This window comes from Nestor notabilis, unplaced genomic scaffold (genome assembly GCF_000696875.1).
Source record: "Nestor notabilis isolate BGI_N333 unplaced genomic scaffold, ASM69687v1 scaffold4268, whole genome shotgun sequence".
Lineage (NCBI taxonomy): Eukaryota > Metazoa > Chordata > Aves > Psittaciformes > Psittacidae > Nestor > Nestor notabilis.
This window is the reverse complement of record NW_009940595.1, coordinates 207,408-230,333: the sequence shown is the minus strand read 5'-3', so window position 1 is coordinate 230,333 and position 22,926 is coordinate 207,408. Positions and strand designations below refer to the sequence as shown.

The window sequence follows — 22,926 nt, the reverse complement described above, 5'->3', positions numbered from 1 at the left end:
AAAATTGAATGAACATTTACAAACATACAAGTGAGAGCTAATATACATAATGTGGATATCGTACTTCAAAATGGGAAAAGGCAAAGATAAAACTTGTGGTGGAAGCTTCAATCTAGATTTTTGCATTGTCAGATGTTGCCAAACAGCTTGACAGCATTTACAACAGAGGTACTTTTTTTCAGCAGAAGGGAATGGAAACACATAGATCTCAATAATCCTCTTGCAAGAGGCCAATGAAGATGCTGCTTATCAGACTGGAACAGAACTCGGATCTTCTGCCTTTTCAGAAATTCCTATTTGCTGATTTGTTTTCCTCCAGGGACAAAGATTTCAAGCCTTGCTTTTGTTCACAAAAGGCACAATTCTGGCTAACTTCTATTTGGATCCCAGTGAAACCAAAATCTCACATTTCAGCTTTGTTGAATAATCCCCCCTAATTTACAGTCCTCTCAAATCTAAACTTTCTGTAGTTTTGAAGCACCATTTTGGAGCTTCTTTCCCCAGACTCCCTTGCAGGCCAGCATGTATGGCAGATCTGCATAACTTTACAGCGAAACGCAGTCATGCAATCGAAGAGGCAGAATACAAATCTGACCGACAGCTCTCTGCGGTGCATGACAGGAGTTGAATTCCCATAGTGGTATTAAAGTGCAGAATGAAAACACCTATACACATAAAACCCTACTCAGTCATCAAGGCAAGCATCTAATTAAATAACAATAATAACCCTTTAGGATGTCATTTTGCAGGATGTATAGAAAGCTTTTTAAATTCAAGGGGCACTGTTTGACAAACATTGAAACTTACTCTTTGTACTTTGTCAAAAAGCATAGTGCAGAGTAATTTCTAAAAGCATTATTGAGCTAGTGCCCACGAGTGCACAGCAGCAGGAAATGAAACACCAGGAAGCTTAGGGGCAGAAAGAAGAGGCTAGAAATCCCAGTCTCATCTCCTCTTCAGTATGAAGTTTATCTTTCATTACATCATCATATCAGCTTCAACGGCATGCCTATTTGCCCCAGATAAAGCTTCACTAGGAAAAGCATTAATTCCTCATATGCAACCTGCCACCAGCTTCTTGAGAAAAGCCTCATGATCACATGTTTGCCCGACACACTGGGCACACTTTGAATAATTCATCTGGAATTAGAAGAATTACAAAGGTATGACAGCTCTGTAATGAGAGGGTGCCTTTGTTTTAGAATTTTCCCAGTGTTCAGTGCAATCACATCTTGCACTGTAATTAAATGCATCTTGTAAGTTACAAGAAAGAAAAGAAGACGCAGAGCAAGACAGAGAGGAGGCCAATCAACAGTACAATTTCTGAGGGAGGTGGGAGAACAGAGTCAGCTGCTTCTCAGGTAATCACAGCAAAGCATGAAAAAGGCAGCAGATCATGCTGATCACTGACATGCAGCTGAACTCCAGGTTTATTACAGCTAACATTAATTTCAGATGGAATAGAAGCAGAAGAAAACAACATTATTGAAGAAACATCTCAGCAAAGCAGACCTTTGAAAGGCAAGATTTATTTATTTTTTTATGCCAGTTTCTCATTTTTTTTAATGACAACTAAGTGCTGCAAACAGTAATGGACTATTTTTAGGGTACCACCAGTGAAGTTCATATACAGAAATCATATGGGAGCACTTCAGGTTCCTCAAAAATTTAGATCTGTGGTGGCCAAGTGGCAATCTCAATAATGAGGCAAATTTAAACTAAATGTCACTAAAGTGACCCACCCTTTTCTGATACATTTGTATCTTTGTGGCAGCTAATCCCAGTAAAAGAATATTTACATGATAAGTACACAGATCAATCCTCTTCATTTGGGTGAAAAAGCAAAGTTCTGTGGATTAAAGTACCATGAAGAAGATAAAGCCAGGTGAATTTAGAGAAGCAGCATCCCTCTTTAAATTAAATCAATCCAGCATGACACTAACTGAAAGGTTCTTGTCCTGTTCCTTAGAACAGAAGCAGAGTCAATCTAATTGCAATTCTTGGGCAGCATTCCTTATTCAAAGAAATACCTACTGAATACCAACTGCGAGGATAGAAAAATCATCAAAAGTCAAAAAGCTACTCATCAAAACCATTCATCATCTGAAAAAGAAGTTTAACCACAAGAAAATTCTTTGTAAAACTACCATTACTGAAAAATCCTCCAGTAAAAGCTCATTTGAAACAATACAGTTTCATTTTAGAAACTTAAAGACATTGCCTTTCCATTTTTTTATATTACTTGTACAAAAGCTCTGACCACTTTCACAGTGCTTAATAGGATTCAGAATATCCCAGTACTCTTGTAAAAGAATTTAACTATCTATCTTCTTTTGAACCATTTTATCCTTCTCTCTGACAAGCATTTCCTGCCCAGGTTCAGATGGAGCCAGCTTGGCACTGAAAATCTAGACATGGTATTTTAATGCTCCAGAAGAAATGCTTCTCAGTCCCTCTTATTTCCTCGCTCTGAAATTGTACTGCACAATTTAGCAAGTTTCCCCTCATTTTGGTACATTGTAGCAGGCAAAAAGCACTAACTGCTGGCAATCTGCACTGTATCTCACAAGCCTGGCCTGGGGCATGGAGGAACAGGTTTGGATCACAAGGCTAAGTGCTTCCACATCAGGTTGTTTTCATATAGATTTTGGTGGTCTCCTTCATCCGGAAAACCTGCACAAAGCTATCAATCTTTTTCTCTAGCAGTCAATCTTCCGCTTAAGCACAGCAGTTCACGTGGCGATGAAAAGAAACTGAGATTTGTCCTAGCCCATTAAGTTTTCTATCTATCAGTGATACCTGGCATCCCCTTTCTCTGAGAATTCAGTAAGGGCTATGACAGGGGGTCTCTGAGTATTTCTAGGCTGCTGCAGAGACTGACACTATGGATGGTTCCCAGCAAAGTACTCCAGAAAAGCTCCATGGAGAAATTTCTGCCCTATGGTATTTCCAGCTAAAGCAACTGTTTTAAGCCCCATCAGGTCTTTTACAGGTTGATCAGTCCCTTCTGAGCATGTGGCCCAGAGTTTGGATGCTACACAAATATATGTTCCTGTATCACCAGGTCAGTGCACTGTTAAGAACCATTGTTCCTCTGACATGTGGGCTCCTAATGCCTCCACACCTCCCCTTGTCACCAGCTTGTCAGGTCTTTAGAGACCCCGCTGCTGAATGCATTTTAGCTTTCACAAGAAGGTACTTTGAACCCACAGGAAAAGAAAGCATTACAGATCTGAGCAGAGAAAGTTTTCTCTTTTTTTTTTGCAGTTTAGGACCCATAGAAAGCATTAAGAGGAGGAAGACCAGTGCTGTGGCATTTTTTACTCAGTTCAGACTGCCTTCTAGCTATCACCATGCAGACAACTGAGAAGACACAACCTAACAAGTTGTCACATATCGTCCCCATAGTCTTTAAAAGCTAGCTCCCCCAGCAAGCTGCTGGGGGTAGCAGGGTGCTAGGGCAAAAAAGACAGCTCATCTCCTGCAATCCAAAACACTCAGCGTTTTGTGGTCACTAACTAGGAAGTCAAATCCCTCATATAAAACAGTTAATACCAAGAATACTGTTACAGTCATTTAAAACACTCAACTAAGCCTCTGTCAGGCAAAGCAAGTCCAGGTAAAGGAGTAGGCACCTGAGTTCTTAACGTACCAAGATAAATAAAGATCTAAATGGTGTCCAGATGGAGTTTCAAGGTCAGACAGCACCCAAACCAGGGAAATTAATGCATTTGAGCACTTTTTACTTTTATGTTTATCGCAACTCTAATTCCAGGTGATAGGTTTGGCTTTTGCATCCTTACAGAGTGAAATACTTACAGCCTTTGCCTTAAAGTGTACACAGTTTAGTTAATCTCTGGCTACAACCTGTGCAGTATTTGCACTTACCGAAGGCTATAACATTCATTTTGCACATTCATTTGTAAATAACAAATGAAGTGCAAGTCACAGACTCCCATTATATTTGTTTCTGATTCATCCTGCCCTGTCCACTCAATAGCTCAGATGCCAGAAATGAATTAATGAGAACTAAGAAACAGTAACCAAAATCAACTAAAAAAAATTAAAAATTGTTGTAAAACAATCACTCTATTCCTTATAGTGCCTCTCAGATTCAAACTTGGACAAAATACATTGTAAAATCTCATTGTATCATAAACAAGGATAGTTCTTTGGTAAATATACAATGCAATTAGTCAGGTAGTGTTATTTATTTTATTAATTTCAGTTTTATGTGTATACCCTGTGTCACTGGTGTTCTTTTGAAAAATATAATACAACTGGATTAAATTCAAGTACTTTTTCTAGCCCTAACACCTTTTATTACCTTAACAAAAATGCCAAAGCATCTTTGAGACAAATAATGAGAAAAGTAAGGTTAAAATATTTATGGAATGGAAAAAACTGATGATACAGGGTTTTTTAAATTTTAATCATGGTGATACAATGCAATCAGCTGATTTACCATCTTAAAATGAAGTAGTATTTCACCTAGAATTAGGAGCAACAAGTGAGATTTTCTTAGTTACAAAATGCACTTGCAAATCGGGTATTTGGGCATGCAGCATGAACAACTAAGTGCCCAGCTAACCATGTACACCAGTAAGTATCTTACTTGAGTGAATGAAATAATTTCATTAGTTAGCACCAAACAAGGGGAAAGTAAATTAAAACCACAAGCAATAGCATCATAAAATCATCAAATTTACATTCGAGCAATGTGTGGCAGGTATCATCTAGCACCTACGTGAGGATGGCTTGAAAAATGCCACTACCTTGTTAGGAAATGTAATCTCATTCAGTGTTGTCTTACTTACGTTACTGAAAACCAAAACAACCTTGACTATAAGAATAATTAATATCTAAACCAATGGTTAATTGTTAGTTACATTTATATAATAACCTAACTTAAAAATACCTTCTCTTTTACAGAACTATGCTATGAGAGGGATAGCACATTGGACAGACATACACTAAATGCAGGGAAGAACTGCAGTTCTTCTCTGGCTTTGGAAGAATTAGAGAGAAGCCACAGTACTTCACTGTACCTGGGAACGTGAGCTGCCAATACAGTAGCAAGGGTGGAGAAAAGGTCTTAAGTGTGTGCCAAGGTAAAAAAATTAATTTGCTTGCCCAGGTCTATTCTGTTGGCATGCTCCTCATTCCTTCAATCCTTATGAATTTTTAAATAGAAAAATGAACACAATTTTCTTCTTCATTTGTTTGGGGAGGTATTAAAGCTCATTACAGAGCTTCTCACAAATCGGTGATATATGCCTGACCAAGTTTTCATGAGAAGCAGCTGTGTGTCTGTATCTGCAGGCACAGCCCACATAAGAGGCTATGCAGCTGTGCAGTGTGCTGTGTGTAGATTCATCTCCCTTCTGTGTTGTATGCAATGCAACTGCACACATATGGGTTCTTCTTCCGAAAATATGAGCCCTTCAGACACAAATGCAAGACATAATGCCTGCTTATGGACATCTTCATCAGGTCCAACGCAGTATCTTTTTTGCTGTATAATTCATGTTAAATTTTAGATAGAGTTTAATTTACAAGATGTATATGAGAAAGCCGAATAAATACAATGCCTAGAAAATATATTCTCCTTTATCTTAGGTATGACATATCTATGAACAGCATATTTTATTACAGCTGAAGAAGATTAAACCACAATAATATTTTATCCTGTCTCTTTTAACTGCTTTTTAGCTGTGTGTATTCTTTTTGTTGTATTTCAAGTTATTTAGAGCCCAATAATGCAAGTTCAATGGGAATCTAAGACCCAGTACATGCATCTACTTTTGGCAGCTACTGAGTGAGTAATAGTTCAGCAGACTTACTCTTTACCTGCACAGGACACATACTCAGAGCAGAACCTAGGTCTAGCAACGTACGAGCTGAATGAACTGTGAGATAAAATGCTTGTATGGACATAAAACATGGCAACAGCATAATAAAAATTTAAAAAATCTACATATTGAGTATAATATGATAAAGATTAAATAAAAACTAGAGTCACATAATGTACATAAAACTTGTCATGGGGTATTGGAAACGTCACAGCTTACAGATTTTATAGAGTCGTAATAACTAAAACATACTGAAACACGTACAGAATGTGTGCAGTATAATCATGAAGGGACACAATATAATTTGACACAGTAGCTGTCAGAAGGCGTACCATGTAAAACTCTATGGGGACTGAAGAAACTCCACCAGGCCTAGGACCACTAGTAGAAAGAAATTCAAAACAAACCTTCTGCAAGTTTCTCTGTAACTTGTTTTTGTTCAGGTAGGAATGGATCCAGATGTTAAATAGTGTTATGTAAAGTAATTCCTGCTTTTATGAGATTTCCTCTCCATGTTACTTGGTTCACGAGATCTGGAACAGACAAGTCAGCTTCCAAATTCGTGGATGCAAATATAGAGCTGAAGTCTACCACTGACTGTTTCAACGGATGTCACATTTAAGCCAATGATTCCTCATGTTCAATGTAGGAGGCAACTAACTCTGAAGATATGAGAAAGGGTGTTGTAGAAAGACAGGGCAAACTTTTGATGGCATGTTCTAGGAAGGTGGGGAAACGGGTGGACATGCCAGTTGATAAGAGGCTGAATTGGGCAATGCAAGATTTTGATAAGTGGGATGTTAGTTCGGGGGTGGAGAGGCATGGCAAGAAGGATAGTAAAATCCATCATATACCAAGAATTTACATGATCTTGAGTTACATGCTTGGTTGATGTTTCCACTCCAGTAAACTTCACTTTAATTCTGCAAAGCTGCTATCATGACTGATAATGTGGAGAGACTCTCAGCACCACAGTGTGAGAGGATGTATTCAGAAGCACAGTTCTCTAAATCAAGGTCTAAATTATTGGCAGCTATGGAAAAAAAACACAACAACACCCTGAGTATTTTCCAAAATTGTAATTCCCAAACATATTTTGTATGTCATTATTTTAGCCAGAATTTTGGTATGAGTTCATATGATTTACTTTGGGGTTTGTTTACTTTGATTCTCTTTCATGATGTCATATAGAGTTTCATATTTTGTTGTTCTGCTCCCTTTGTTGTGTTCCATCTGCTGCTCACTTTGTTAAATCCAAAGTGATTTAATGATCAAGCTAACCAAGAACAAGATACCATTTAAAGAAAACCATTTCCTTCACTTAGCTTTCAGCACAACCATAGCATAAGCAAAGATGTTCAATTTATTAATAGCATCACCTGAAGGACCGAAAGCATTTTGCAAAATTTATTAACCAACGCTCACATTTCCTTTTTGTGATAAATTATTCCTGCCTTTGCTGTTTACACCAGCCCGACCTGCACCTGAATTACTGTGTGTTGTCTCCACACTCTGCTGTGAACTGAAACATTTGGGAGTCCAAGAGAGATTCATATAGCAACTTGTGTTTAAAGACAACTCTTGAGGAAAATTTTAGCACTTGAGGCCAAAATTTTGATTCTGAAGATACTGCTGCTTATAAGCACCTACTTTTTTTCCATGCCAAATTCTGCTTTTGATCAGGCAGTAGCTGTGTGCCTTTCCTCTATAAGGGATGTATGGGCAGGTGACCTCTCTCACACACTAACGCTCAGTGAAGACCCATGAATGAGGCACCATTTCTCCATGCTGCAGGACACACATTATTTTTTTAGTGTCTCCCAGAGGTCACAAATTCAAACTGTTTTGGACCAAGGTATGTTTCAGTACCTTGGATTAATCACAAGAAAGATCTCCTGGCCATCCATCTCTTATTCAAAGGAATATTCAGAAACTGCAGCCAGTGCTTTGTGGCAGATTGATGAGAAATGTTGAGGTTTCCTGGAAATTTGTATCCCAATTAGGGACAAGATTCGCTAATGGGAAGGTGCCATGTCCTGTTTACTTACAGGTTGAGCGTTCTTGCTAGAAAGGTATTTGTGTTGGATTAATTTTCTTCACAGTAGCTGGTCTGTGCCATGTTTTGGATTTGTGCTGAACAGTGTTGATAACACAGGGATGTTCTAGTTGTTGCTGAGCAGTGCTTACATAGAGTCAAGGCCTTTTCTGCTTCTCACCACACCCCACTAGTGAGGAGGCTGGGGGTGCACAAGGAACTGGAAGGGGACACAGCCAGGACAGCTGACCCAGCTCACCAAAGGGATATTCTATACCATATGCCTGATCAGCATATAAAAGCGGAGGGAAAAGGAGAAAGCAGGGGACATTTGGAGTGATGGCATTTGTCTTCCCAAGTAACCACCACACACAATGGAGCCCCGCTTTCCTGGAGTTGGCTGAACATCTGCCTGCCCATGGGAAGTGGTGAATGAATCCATTACTTTGCTTTGCTTGTGTGCATGGTTTTTGCTTTACCTATTGAACTGTCTTTATCTCAATCCATGAGTTTTCTCACTTTTACCCTTCTGATTCTTTCCCCCTTTGCACTAGGTTGAAATGAGTGAGCAGCTGCATGGGGCTTAGTTGCCAGCTGGGGTTACACCACGACAGTATTACAAGGAAATCCTGTCCTGAGGTCAGAGTGATAAAATAGCCAAAGTTTCTGCTCTTTGACTGATGTTGTGACCAAAACCCATTGGTACATACAGACTTGTATAATACAACTGCTTATCTACTGTTTTTTTTGTTACAGATGCATTGTCTTCTCCATCCATCTTGACACAGTCCCTGGTATTTATATCCCTCCCTCTGTTATATTCAGCAGGGAACAGGGTCTGTTTTATTTGATTAACTAGCCATTCTGGAAACAGCCATAAACACCAATCAACCCCCATGCAGTGGGAAAGCTTTAGAGCCAGGAATGGTAAATAACCCTCTCCTGCCATTGCAATCTCAGCGAGGGAGTTGTGCAGTCTATCTAGATTGGGTATTTTATGCAAACTGATAGAAGAATAAAATGTGATTACAGCCTGGTTAAAATGTTTCTTAAAATACTCCACATGGCACTCTAATCCTCTCCTCCTATAGCTGGACTATTGAAAAGAAACTGATTTATTGTAGTCATATTTTCAAACCGGACAACTCTGTTACCTAAATCAAATATAGAGACAAAAACTACTTGCTGGCAATTTAACTAAAGAGAATAAAATGGTGAAAAAAGCACAATTATCATTATTCTTCAGCCTAAGGAAAGATTCTGCTTATTTAACAGGTGAATTTTAGCTTTATTTTCAGTTGACACTCTTTAAGAAAGCCAGCTTACCTACCCGGCATACCTTCCCCAGTGCTGTCCTGTTACTTCTAAATTTGTAAGCTGATGACTGGAAAGTTCACTCCATCCACATTTCTTTCCGAGAAAAGCACTCAGAAAACATCTCAGTTGCTTGAATCAGATCAGAAAAAGACAACAGCAGGAGACATCATAATATATGCTTTAGAAAATACATGTTATTCTGTTCGGCTTTCTAAGGATTTTGTTGCGTATGAAAGGTGCCACGCTAATGCCAGAGAATGAAAAGCTTTCTTATTGCTTTCATTTGTCACTGCCTATGCAAGTACACCACTGGCACATGCCAGTCTTGCTGGTCTAAGTAACAGGAGAGAGAAAACTACTTTTCTACATCCATCTGATCCTCTGCTCAGCTGGGAGTGCCACGTTGCTGACTATAACCATGCAAAACCTGCAGGAGCTGAAAAAACTGTGCAGGTTATGTTTAGAAAAGATCTTCTGAACTCCCACAAAGGAGCTCAGAGACACAGTGTCAGGAGGCAAAGCCCAAATAGTATCTTTCCAGGCTACTCTTTGGTCCACCCCAGGAACCATCCACAGCCTGTATGCACAGCCACAATGCGCATGCGGAGTCCCATTTTAGTTTGGAACACTCCTCTCCTAGATTTCAGAGCCCGGTACAGATGTTAGGAAGAAAGCTGTGGGAAACTTCTGGCTGAATGGGATTTGAACCCCCCCTGAAATATTTAGCAAGAGTTAAAGAAGTGGCATGTTTTCATTTTGCATTGCTCCAGAGGAGGCAAGTGAATAAGGCTAGAAAGCAAAGCACCCTCAAGAGGTGTACTGACACCAGACCTTAGTGCAGCCTGACAGCATCCACACTGGAGACTTTCTGCTTCCTATAGGAAATAAACCCCTACATCCCAAACTCAGGACTTCGCTGGCATGAATATGGTTTAAGCTCACAAAAATTAATCATATGTTCTGGCACTCTGATGAGTAATACAACAGTTAACTTTTGTGTAACAATTACCTGGTTTGAACCACCAAATCTGGTGCTTTAAACTGGTTCTCCTCCTCCTCTCTCCGTCCTTAAACACAACATAAACATCTTTTTTTTTAATTTTCCTCTCAGAACACTTGGAGTTCAATAAATTCATATATTCCAACAAAATGCAGTTTTACTAGAATATTTCCTACTACCTACAATCAGATGACAGGACAATCTTAAAAAGCAGGCAGGATGCATAGGTAAAATTTTGGGTTCCTCTTTTGCGTTTGAAAAATTAGCCTTTTCCATGCTTTATTTCTCTAGATGATATCTTAAACCACACTGGATTTTCTCCTTCTTCCTGTTTCGAGTCTAGGATGACTTTAAAGGCAAGCATTTGTTTTAATTAGAGCTTCTGATACTTAGATACTTGATACTTATAAATGTTAGAAACTTAGGTTGATTTTCCTAAGTATTCTGCCAGTGCTTTTTTGTTTACAATTTAATTTTCCTACACCATCCTTATTACTTCACTAGCATTTTATTGCCTACCAAAATGCTTGTTAATGTACTGATTATTTAAGGATGATAGCCTAAAAATTTGCTATCAGAGCAGCTGCAGGTTGCCCTTAAGCTGTCCTCTCTTGCTCTTCTATTATCTGCAGCTGTATGAGTATTAGAGTTTAAAAATTCTTAATAATTTAATGAGGGACTACTAAATGTGTCACAGTGCTACAGATCTACTCACTGCATTTGCTTGTCTCTAGAATAGACTTTTTTCTTGTTTAGTAACAAGTTATTTACCAGATATTATATACTTCTGTCAAACTTTTAGGAATGATTGGTATAACAGCTTAAAAAAATATGAAATAAGATCTCTCTGTTACTTCTTACACCTCTCTTACCATTTTAGACTTGCAGCCTCACAGTCCGTTACTTCTATTCATATCTCTTTTCTGCCGCATATATCCTTTAAACAACCTTACAGCTAATCCCATAATTTGCATTTGTTAATGCATCGCAATGTATTTGGGTATTATTAAAATATGTTAATACACAAAAATAATAGCTGGAAACATTTAAGCAAGAAAGTGAATACATTATCAAGTTCTGTGCCTGAAGCAAGAGTATGCTCTCCTGTTTCCACCATTAAACAGAGCCTGCATTTCCCCTGATCTGTATGTGATACGCCCCCAGTGCAGTCCACCACACTGTGAGCCTGGAACCGGGCTTCAAAGAGACAGACAGAGCTTTGGAAAGCTTCATCTGATTGCAAATTGAAATTCACGGAATTCATTGCACAGAGAAACAATGTAAGCTGATGGAGATAGCAAAGGGGATGTGTGACTGCGCAGAGAGGCAAAGGGTGGAAAGAAGAAATGCTCAGAAGCTGGGGAACAGTTGGAGTAGCTGGTATCCAAACAGAAGGGACAGTGTCAAAAACAGAAAAATGAAAAAGTAAGGGGGAGGGAACAAAGTGAAGCAAGAATTCAGAAGGAAAAGAATGAGCCAAGGTTGCTGGATCTGTGTAGGAGTCTGTGTAGTTCCCAGCATCTTCATGAATCTGGAAATGTTACAGAACCTCTGTAGGACAAGCAGTAAGTTAATGGAGATGGAATAGAGAATTAAGAGCTCACAGGACCAGAATAACAGATGCCTAATACCTTTCATGTCCCCTGTAGCCAAACTAGAGTGCTCCAAATGCCGAACTGCTCTTCTCTGTCAGGCACTCTACAGAGTTTTTCTTTCTTAAAATAACGAGAAACCAAAATAAGGAATCAAAGCATGGACATATGTCTCTATTGTGGAAAGGGACATAAGCCACAGAGGGTGTTTGGCGAGGGAGCTGTGGCTTTACTACTGTCTTTGCATGAGTGAGTGGAAAAAAAACAGGGGAAGGGCAGAAGGTACCAACAAAGGAGAGGACATAATCCAAATGTCTGTTTCTCCCTGAGGCAGCAATTTTTGACAGACCTTTTCCACTGACAGTTTTGAAAACAGATATGGAACTAGATCTCGGCACAAAAGAAATTGTGTGGTTGTTAGACTGCACAAATTTAAAACTTTCTGTCACCCTCCATGGGAAATTTGCTATAAGAAGTGACCTGAAGAAGTAACAAAAAGTAATTCAAGAAGGATGTTTTACTCATCCCAATCTTCTTCCTCATAGGTTGCACAGAAATGGCCCACATCTTCTGACCAGACTCGGACAGCATACTTGTAGGAGTTTGTAACTTCCATCAGGCATCTCCCTTATTTAATAAAGAGCAATCTCAGATGCCAGAAAGGTAATAGGAGTTGTTATATCATATTCATTCCAATTCCTGCTAAATCAAAATAAATGACCACTTGCCAAAATGGAATGACATGCAAGCAGCACACCCCATTTCTGAAGACACCAGGATCTAATAGAGCAGAGCAGTGAGTGCTGAGCTCAAAGTCACCCTGCAGTAACAAAACCTGAGGTAACATACATGCTACTCATAAATGCAAAGAAGGATGTGAACTTCCACAAGCTGCTGACACACAAGGGGAGATTCGCTACTCTGCTAGCATCACAGCACAGCTTGCTCATTCCCTACAGGTTTTGGTCTTTTAAAGCTGCTGGTCAAACGCTTTTTCCTGAGGTAATGCCACAGATGGAAGAGCTTGTGAATTTAATACATACAACTTCAGCAATTACATTAGAAGTAGATTTATGGGTTGGAAAAAGTTTATTAATTATCTAGCAGAGGTTTCCCTCTATTTCTTTTTCACTATATAATCCGACATGCTTTCACTGTAAGATGCCACATCAGGACCACTGTCACTCTAGCAGCAGTGCCCAGATGACAAAACTGTCTCCTCAGTACCTCTCTGCCCCAAAGAATCTTCCTGTCACAAACGCTTCCTGGCCTCTGCAGCTGGTAAACAGAAGGCAGAACTTAATCTAGTTCTGGTTTTGAGACAGTAATATGCAGCAGAACTTCCATTTTGCTGTGAATACATCCATAAAGACATCTCCTGTTTTGCACTCTTTACCAAAGCTCTTTCTTTACTCATCGCATTTTACTCATGAGATGGTTTGTAACAACACTCATGAGAGCGGTTTCTTTTCCAGACCTCTCCTGTGCTAATGCATAATAAATGCACTCGTCACATACTAAATACTCAGGAACCTTTTTTTTTTTTTTTAATTTAATGGAATATGACAACAGCATTGCTCTGTTAGATCCAAATATGCGAAAATTAAGCTACTTGTTTGTAGGGATGGCTTCAGCATCCTTTCCTGTCTATGCCACCCTTTCTAACAAGTGCCTCCAAAATACTGAGTGTGGCTAACTGAGAAAACTTCAGCAACAAATAAGGCTAGCAAAAAGATTTCCCTTGAGCATTATCCTGACATACTCATGCTCACCTTTTACAATCAGTGACTGAAAATGCACTCTTTTTCTTAAATTATCTCATAACTGTCAGTTTTCTTACTGCCTGCTCTCTTCCAGGATTTCTCATCCCCTAAAAATCCCAGCTTCAGGAAGGAGCTTGGAATTTCTACATCATTTGCCAGTGCAAATGAAAGCAACACTCATGCTGCTTAGTATTCAGAAATTTAAAGTCTCTCCTATATAAAGCTTGGGATTATGGTATTCAGATGTGATATGGGCACAGAAACAAATGGGGATACATACTACTCTGGCAGCAATTCCCAAAGCTGCGCAATACCAGAAAAAAGCACAGGAGATATAAGGGGGATGAACTAAGCATTGCCAGATACAAACTCATACACGCAGCCACAAGCAGTCAGTCTGCATGTTGTGGTTCAGCTAAACTTGGTATCAGAGCGTGGTGTTGTGGTCCTGCCTTCCCCACTTATCAGAAATATCTGAAGTTCTCTAGGAAAAAAAAAAAAAAAGCCAATAAAAGTAACAGGGAAACTCCTATTTGTTATCTCTACAGGTAGAGACAGAGGGCTAATGAACACAAAATTAATACTACTTTTTGCATGTGCATGAGGACTGTTTTAAACCAAATGCTTGGTAAGATACCATATGCCTTACAGTGGCACCTAGGCTAACATTTCCACAGAGCTGATCTCCTACCACCAGGACAGGAATACATTCCAGGTTTTTCTCATATGACACCATCCCAAGTAGTCCACTTCTGCACAGGAGAAACCTCAAGTGAAATCTCCACCAAAACAAAGGAATCAATTTTCCTTTGTGGACTGTTTTGCCTTGTTAAAACAGGCATGAAGTACTTAGCTTTGCATCTGGCCATCAGGATGAAGGGTGGGGACCGCCGTGGGGACCCTCCCATCCCATGCTCACTCCTCAAAGGGCTGTTAGCTGTCCTTTTGCAAGCTGAAAAGTCTGGACTCAGCTGTCTACAGAATGCAATTCTACAGGATTCAAGCAATATTAGTTCCTCAGGGTATATTTTGCTATTTCTTTTTTTTTTTTATTGCCATTTCTAGTCATGCAATATGATCTTATTTCGATAGGTACTGTACAATATACGCTGCAAAGAAAAACAGATTCCCAGCTTAGGCACTCCAAACCATGATCCAGAGAAGAAAACTGTCTATCTACAATAGCTAGGAAAGAAATGTGGGCACCTAAATTAGGCACCTAAAGTTACAGATGATGGGAGTATAGTTGTAGCTGAGACAGTTTAAGGATTTAAGTGAAGCAAGGTTTTAAGAAAGATTACCTCTGAACAGAAAGGATGTGTATGTGGGGGAACCCCTAAATAACCAAGCTTTCAGGCAAACAAACCTCTGAAAACAAGCAGAAAACTTCAAGAGTAGAAAACAGTCTCTGAAATTAATGCAATTATGTTAATCAAAGAGGTAATTCAAGAGAAATATGTAGCTGGCACCAGTGAAGCTGGAGAAAGAGAGAGACAATAAGGACTGATTGCTCAAAAAAAATCTTTTTTTTTTTCACTCCCTTTTTTTTTTTTTATTGTATCAGACTTTCATGAACTTTAGCTCCCATGCTCATCTTTTGAAGTTAGGCTGTAGCTTTCCTTGGAGGATGAAGGTTGAAAGGTTAGACACAGAGAGGTTGTTTTCTGAGAAATACTCTTTATCTGATAATGGTCATGTCAATTAACTTAGTTCATTCTTGGGTATAGTAGTTCTTTAGTTTTACCCATGTCACATCTGTGATGGCATTTAGATGATGTCCTGGGTTCAGCTACAGTGTGTGTCCCTCTCTCCCTTCTTATTTGCCAGCTATAAAATAAGCCAAATGAAGGGCTTATTAAGAAATAAAGAAACAACAAGACAGTGCTGCTCAGTTGGGTACCAATCGCAGCACACCAGAGACCTAGTTGTCAAGGTTTTTGTTAGTGTAATAACAAAGGAGAGTGTTAAGGAGTTTGAAGACAAGACAAGACTACTGTCTTGAGGGAAAACCTCATACCTTACAGAAAAGTCCTTGGAGAAGGCATAAAGATGCTTGCTTGAAAAAGGAGTTGCGCTGGAAGCTCACACAAATGATTTCTAATTAAGAAATGAGAAAGATACAGGTGGAGTCAGGATCGACCATGAAGGGCCTTGAAACTCAAGACAACTTTTTTTTTTCTTTTTTTCCAGGAGCATTTCCAATAGAACTAAAAGTAGAAAGAGTGCTTTATAAGGCCCTGGAAAATAACACTAGAAACTACTGAAGCGATGGACTGGAGGTTGTGTGGGTAAATAATAGACATGTTATAGAAGGTAAATATGCAAATCTTAAATCACAGAATCATAGAATGGTTTGGGTTGGAAGGGACCTTCCAGTCCAGCTCATCTAGTTCGAAATCCCTGCCATAGGCAGGGATACCCTCCACTAGACCAGATTGCTCAAAGCCCCATCCATCCTGGCCTTGAACACTGCCAGCGATGGGGCAGCCACAGCTTCTCTGGGTACCCTGTGCCAGTGCCTCACCACTCTTATAGTGAAGAATAGAAATAGACACACAAGCTTAAGCAATAGAAAGCTACAGGAAAGAAAAAAGATGATAAAGTCAGCTACTGCAGGTTTTATGTTGGACTAAGTTGGTGGTCAGACATGGCAAGACAGTAAAGGAAAACACATAAACTTTATTTCAGATAAAAAGACCTCACTTTAGCGTAAGAGAAGCAGAACTGTAAGCTGGCTCTCTGGAGCCACTAGTTGAATTTGTTTGGACTTGAGAATACTCAGAGATGAGATACAGATAAAAAGGGCTTTGGTCTTGGATGTAGCCGACAAGAATTGGAGAACATATCTGGAAAATTCTGAAAAATAATATAGAGATAAGAGAGCGAGCAAGCAAAGACAGTGGTGGAAGGAAGAACGGCACGACACCGCAGCAGGCCATCAGTCAGTGACATCTAAGGCTGTTGAAGTGACTGGCAGGCATATGCAGACTGACGTTTGAACAGAAGTCATGAGCAACTTGGATGGCATTTCAATGACAGCAAAAGGGGGAAGGCGAATTTGGGAGCATGCAAGATGAAACAGGAGAAGATGAACTCAGATAAAATTTTCAGGAAACTTTGGAGACAAAAGGAATACAGTAGTAGTTGGCTTGCTTAGTGGTTGGATGAACACGTCTGTGTAGATCCATTTCTTGATATATAGACTGACTTAAATTTTGACTTACATTTTCATTTGAACAAAGCCAAACTGCAGAAAATAACTTTTACAGGTGCTCTGCTCAAGATAAAACCTGCAAAAACTCTCTAGAAAGTCAGAGGTGGATCAAACTTTAGTATATGCTTAGGAGTGTTCATGAGGGAGGGCAAGCCTGCTGTTGAGCCTACCTTGAATTCCGAGAAAATGAGGCAGTGGGAAAACAGTTTTACATCTTGTTTTTAAAGCTATGCACAGAATCTTCCTCATGCTCTGTTAAATGTCATAGATCAGTTATCACACATCCAGAACACACTGACCCCCTAACCTAAGCCAGGCAGCTATTAAGCTTTCAATAATGCCTGGAAGTAACACCACACTGTGTTTGTAGTGCTTTCTGGTCAGGATTCTAAATTTTCCCCCCGCTGCAAGCCCTCAATTTGGAAGCAAAGATACACAGTATTATAAGAAAAAATAAAAATAAATAGCCAGACCATCCATGATAATACAAAGTGAGGGCAGCAGGTGCATTTTGTACTCCCAGGCACCTGTCAGCTCCAAGTCATGGACTGTAGAGGGGATAGTAATTGCAAAATAGATAAATTGCACTTTCAGCTGTGGGGCTGAACATGTCAAGGTCTTAAGAATACTCCTGAAACTTATTACTTGTAGAGCAGCAACATGACATCTCATCTGCCCAAGAAGCACCTCCTCCAGAGGCAGAGAGGAACCAGAGAACCAGCATCTCGTTTTTAGTTTGTCTGGTAATTAGTTTGCTAACCAACAGCTGCACAGCATAGCTGACCCCCTTGTAGTTAATTAAGATATAAGGGACACTGGAGTACAGTCCCAGAATTTTTATATGCTCTTGCCCTTTTTGCTTCCTATGGCTTTCTTAGGTACTGTCAAACTGGTATTGGTACAGGCCCAATACCCAAAAAATCTGTCTCAGTTATGTCTTATTTTCAGTGTCTTTTTCTTGGTCAACCCCATGGGCAGAAATGTTCACAACAAAGATGTATGGACTTGCATATATTAACGAGTATTATTTGTGGTGTGATCAGCATATCTGTCACCAAAACATGATTCTAATGGCAAATCTTTGAGCAAATAATTAGTTAATTTGGGAGTTTTCTGGCCCATCAATAGACATCTTCATGCTGTTGCTACTGCTGAAAACAAGAATAACCATGTCCAGTTATTAACAACTTGTTCTAGCACAGAATCGCAAATCATTATTACTCCTTTCTTCCCCAGACAAATCAGCTTAGCAAAGCTTTGTTATGGCCTATTCATAGGTAGTTTAAACAATATTACTACTATTACAGTATTCTCAGGAAGGTAAAAGTGCCATCCCCAGAATCATATGGTTTGGGTTAAGATCATCTAGTTCCAACCCTTCTGCCATAGGCAGGGACACCTCCCACTAGACCATGTCACCCAAGGCTCTGTCCAACCTGGCCTTGAACACTGCCCGGGATGAAGCATTCACAACTTCCTTGGGCAAACTGTGCCCATGCCTCACCACCCGCACAGTAAAGACCTTCTTCCTTATATCCAACCTGAACTTCCCCAGTTTAAGTTTGAACCCATTACCCTCTGTCCTATTACTATAGTCCCTAATGAAGAGTCCCTCCCCAGCATCCTTGTAGGCCCCCTTCAGATATTGGAAGGCTGCTATGAGGTCTCCACACAGCCTTCTCTTCTCCAGGCTCTGACTCTCTCAGCCTGTCTTCATATAGGAGGTGATCCAGCCCCGTTTTCATCCCCTGATCATGGCCTTCCTCATGTCCAGGGAAAACAAACAGGCTCAGCAGTTGCTAGCATGTTTCCACTGGCAATGCAAGTAGAATCACAAGAAAAACAAAATCTCAAAACCAAATTCCTTTTGATACCATGTGAAAGCTGAAGAGGAAATATGAGAGCCTAAGAGGAGTTTCTTTTAATGCACCATCCAGAAGCATTATTTCACCTGACAGTCACTTGCAAGTTTCCTACCGGCTAAATGTTTTGCAGATAGAGTTAAACAGACAGAGGTTTCAAACACATTTGGATTCTGACGATGCAGCCTGGGAAAGGAATTTTCCACTTTGTATTGCTGAGAAAAATGCAGATGCTGTAGGCTATGGTATCATGTTCAGAGGAACAAGGTGGGTAGGATAGGGCATTAGGCAGTATTATACTCTAGGGAAGAAAGAGCAGACGGGCACAATGGAAGTGCTTCATTATATTTTAAATGGGAATAGTTCCAAGGATAGGAAAGCCTGTAGTGCTTGTAAAGGATTAAGCAGGGTAATGTGCTTTTTAAGAAGACATAAAGAGGTATGTAATGTGATATGTTTAAGCCTAAATGATTTTTCTTGGAGTCCTCAGTGAATGTTTAAGCAGGCATGACTTAGGCCTCTGTAAATCCTCTCTGAATAAATAACTTCCTTGAAAATAGAGATTCCTGTGACAGAATGAGATGCATATTTCATAACCTATGCAAAAAAGGAAAATCAATTTGAAAAACATGAAATACTTCGGAATAATAAAGCAAAAAAGAAAATAAAAGTGAATATTCTTCAGACTAATCCAAGCATATATAGGAATACAGCTACTCTCCCTATCCAGTTTGATTTGCAGAGCAGGAAAATGACTAAATGCCTCCCCACCTTCAATTCAGATCTTCAACTGCTTTTTGTTGCTTTTTGAGAAAGAAAGAAACAGTAAGTGGCAGAAAATATCTAAAGTGCCTGCACTTTTCAGGCTATTTCCTGTTTAACGTACCCCTGCTCTCTCTACAGGGTAAATCTACCCAGCTGTTCTCTAACCAGACTTGATGGTGTATATAGCTGTTCACTATGGACGGAACAGGAGCACACACATGTATGTATGCACCTGATTTATGAGAAGAACAGGACCAATAAATATCAAAACTTGAAAACTTACAATGGCATGATCTTCCCATCTTATTTCTCTTGCCTGCCCTGCCCTCCTGCCAGGAAAAGCAGGTCAAAGCAGTAGATTGCCCGATGCAGAATGGGACTGTGCAATCACTGTCATTTGCGTGTATTGTATGTTCACTCACACGGGTGCTGCTCCCCACGCAGTCACTGGTACAGAGAGCACGCAGTCCTGCTGAGCGAGCGGGATGATGCAATAATTAAATCAGCAGTTGATCCCACTCCCCTTCCTCCTGTTTATATATACATTACTATTAAACTGCTACTTTCCTTAAAAGAAGAAGAGTACCACTGTAATTTGTAGAATAAAATAAAGACAAAACCGAAGAATTTCTAAGACATTTGGCAAGGCCTCTTCTATGATGTTTACTTGAAAAACCCATTTAACATTGGAGAGGGTGCAGCAGGGACTGTTCTTAAAGAAAAGCATGGCCACTGCGTCCATAATATCCTTCCTGCACACCACTCTCCCATGAAAGTCGTCCCATCACAGTCCCTTCACGGTCATTAGACAGCCTAGTGGAAATCCTTTCCACAGACCCATTTGGAAGCACTCAAGTCTCAGCCCTCACTTGGCACTCTAGGAATGCCAAGGTAACGGCCTCAGAGAACTTCAATAAACTGCTGTTCAGTCATGCTTTAGTGCTGATTAATGGTAGAAACAAACCAAAGCACAGAGGGAGATCTGTTGGCTTAGCTTGTCCAGTGTTATAATCAGGTTGAGTTAACAGCTCTGATGTGGCCAGTTAAATTTATTCAAGGCCCCAAAGAATATTACTAAGTATATAAATAAGCTAAAGGGACACATGAATTCTTTCCTCTGAAATGTTTTAATTTTTCTGAAGCATGTTACAGAGATTACAATCTCTGCCTTTTACCAGCTCTTTCACCCAGCTTTCTTCCCTATCAGGCCAAATGTGATCTCCCAAAAGCTTCTGTTTGAACAGCAAGTGACAACGAATCCTTTTCTGTCATTTCTTCCTCTAAGGTGAAAGAAGGGGAGGAAACCGCACACACACAGGTAGATGTGTATGTTCATTAGAATCAGGCCTGAGACCTCTGATATTTTAAAATTGAAGGGTGGCTGGTTTGCTCACATGCTGCAGCTTGGTTTCTCAACACCATCATTTTCAAGTGCTTATTCCTGGGAAGCAAAGGCATGGAAAATTAAAGAACTCCGATATTTCTGGTATTGTAGGATTTAGGACAACAACTGCCATGTTTCTAGGAATGAGAAGTCAAAGACTGTAACCTGGAATTATCTGCCACCATGACACATTGGTTGAATTTTCAGGTAAAAGATATTAGTCAACCCAGGTGTGTTTGACATGCTCTCGTTTTTTATTCTTCTGAAACCTCAAGTATAACTTGGGGAGGCAAACCAGAAAGAGGCCAGCTTTTTTAAAATATATATACAAAAGTCAAACCCCAGCTTTATCAGCCTCTTTCAAACTGAGCTAAAATATATTTTCTCAAAAAAAAGCAATTTCCTCTAGCCAATAAATCTTCAGACTGTCTTTTTTTTTTCCTTGCTTTTTCAGCTTATAACTTTATCTAAAGGGGTTTCAAAGGTACGGTTCCCCAAGGCCTCTCTTGACTCTTATTTCATGCTGTTTAGTCCTTCAGAGGAGAAAATATGATCTCAGTTATACAGAGGGTGGATTAGTGATTTTTAAGACTCAGAAAAAATCTGTTATTTTGTATTTCTTTTATTATCAAGAGATTGCCAGTGATTTCATCATTCTTTTTAAGATACTCTTTTCTCTCATATGTTTGTATCCAGTTTGAAAACACCAGAAATTACAGGTTTTCCTGGCAAACGGATTTTAATGGAGGCAAAAGGCAAAGTTTATCTGGATTTTCAGAAGTCACTAAGCCAAGCTTAGAACAAGTGAACGTATGACTTCATGGATATTTTCTCTAATCAATCTATAAATTTTGAAGTTTAAGATCTACAAAATATGATATTACCCAGATTTGATTTAAAACTCTCTCTGTGAAAATACAACAGTAGGGAAAAAGTTTGTATACAGTGAGTCATAAACCCATATTCACTTTCATATTGAACCCTTTCATGGACTAGTGTTCTTGTAAAAGCTGTAGCTGTCAACCAAAACACTGGGAGGGAACTATTGCATTCATAAATGTGCCTACACAAATTGTCTCTGGCTCTCAAAGACAGTAGCTACAGAGGGTAGCTGTGAGACTCTTCTTTAAAGCCAGATCATCTTTTTTTGCCTGCCTCTCTCAAAACGTACATGACTCAGAGCTACAACTGAAAGCCAAGGTTTTCAGTGCCAGGAGTCTACCAAAAAAAAGTTAATCAATGTTTTGTCTTAAAAGTGCTTTCAGCTTTGTACAGTACATTGCCACAAGTTCTGGGGTTATAGTCCAGTGATTCTATTCCCATTTTACATTCTGACAAATTTCATCTCTCATACCTATAAATCTTTTTCAGAGCAAACAGTCCAGGTGCTTACATTTTAAAATCTTGTTAAAAGCAAACTGCTTAGTGAGAAGTCACAATCGTCTGTGCTGATGCAATTGGCTTGCAGAAATTGGTATCAGGCATGATCATTATCTGGGTGCAAATGTGTCCCTTCTAGTTAAAAGCAACAACTAAGCAAATGTGGTGTTAAAGCAGAGCATCTCCAATGGGAAGAAAAAAATAAGTCATACCAGTACCTTTTGGATGCCTGCAGTTGACTCCAAGACATTGTTCTCTGAACCATTACTTCTGTTAATCATCCTCCACATTTGGGAATACATGCTGTCCCTCTCAAAAGGATTCATCCCTTTCACTCGGACGTGCTCATAGACTGCGGAGTCCAACACAGTGCCATAAGGAATATCCGTCTGCCTTGAGAGATCCTGGAGAGACCTTAATTGTGGGTGAAGAAAAGAGACACAGGGGACTTGAAGCCACATTTTCAAGAGGAAGGAGCTGTAGGCAAGCAAAGGGCAACACACAGGCAGACAGATGTCAAGCCAGTTTCTTTTGTTTGGTGGTTTGGGGTTTTTTTCTTCACTTCCCTTTTTTTCTTAAAAGACAAAGTGAGGCTGAAAAATTGTATGGTTTAAGACACAAGGAGAAATATGAGGTGAAAGGAAGGGGTAAAAAAAGTGAAAATGCATAGAAGGAGAACAATAGAAGGAATAAAAGGATCCTGTCAAATGCCAGGCTCCTTTGAGCAGGCGTAAAGGAGAGAAGGGAGCACTGCAGTCCCTC

The 22,926-nt window shown here is 39.7% G+C and overlaps 1 protein-coding gene across 1 annotated transcript in view; it reads right to left on the bottom strand.

Annotated features, from left to right (window-relative positions):
- LOC104410308 (glutamate receptor ionotropic, delta-2-like) overlaps nt 1-22,926 on the bottom strand; it is a gene marked incomplete at its 5' end in the record, with an annotated part of 299,373 nt that overhangs the window by 73,738 nt on the left and 202,709 nt on the right. The window contains 1 exon segment of the mRNA XM_010020436.1: nt 22,383-22,578. Coding sequence (XP_010018738.1) covers nt 22,383-22,578 — 196 coding nt within the window.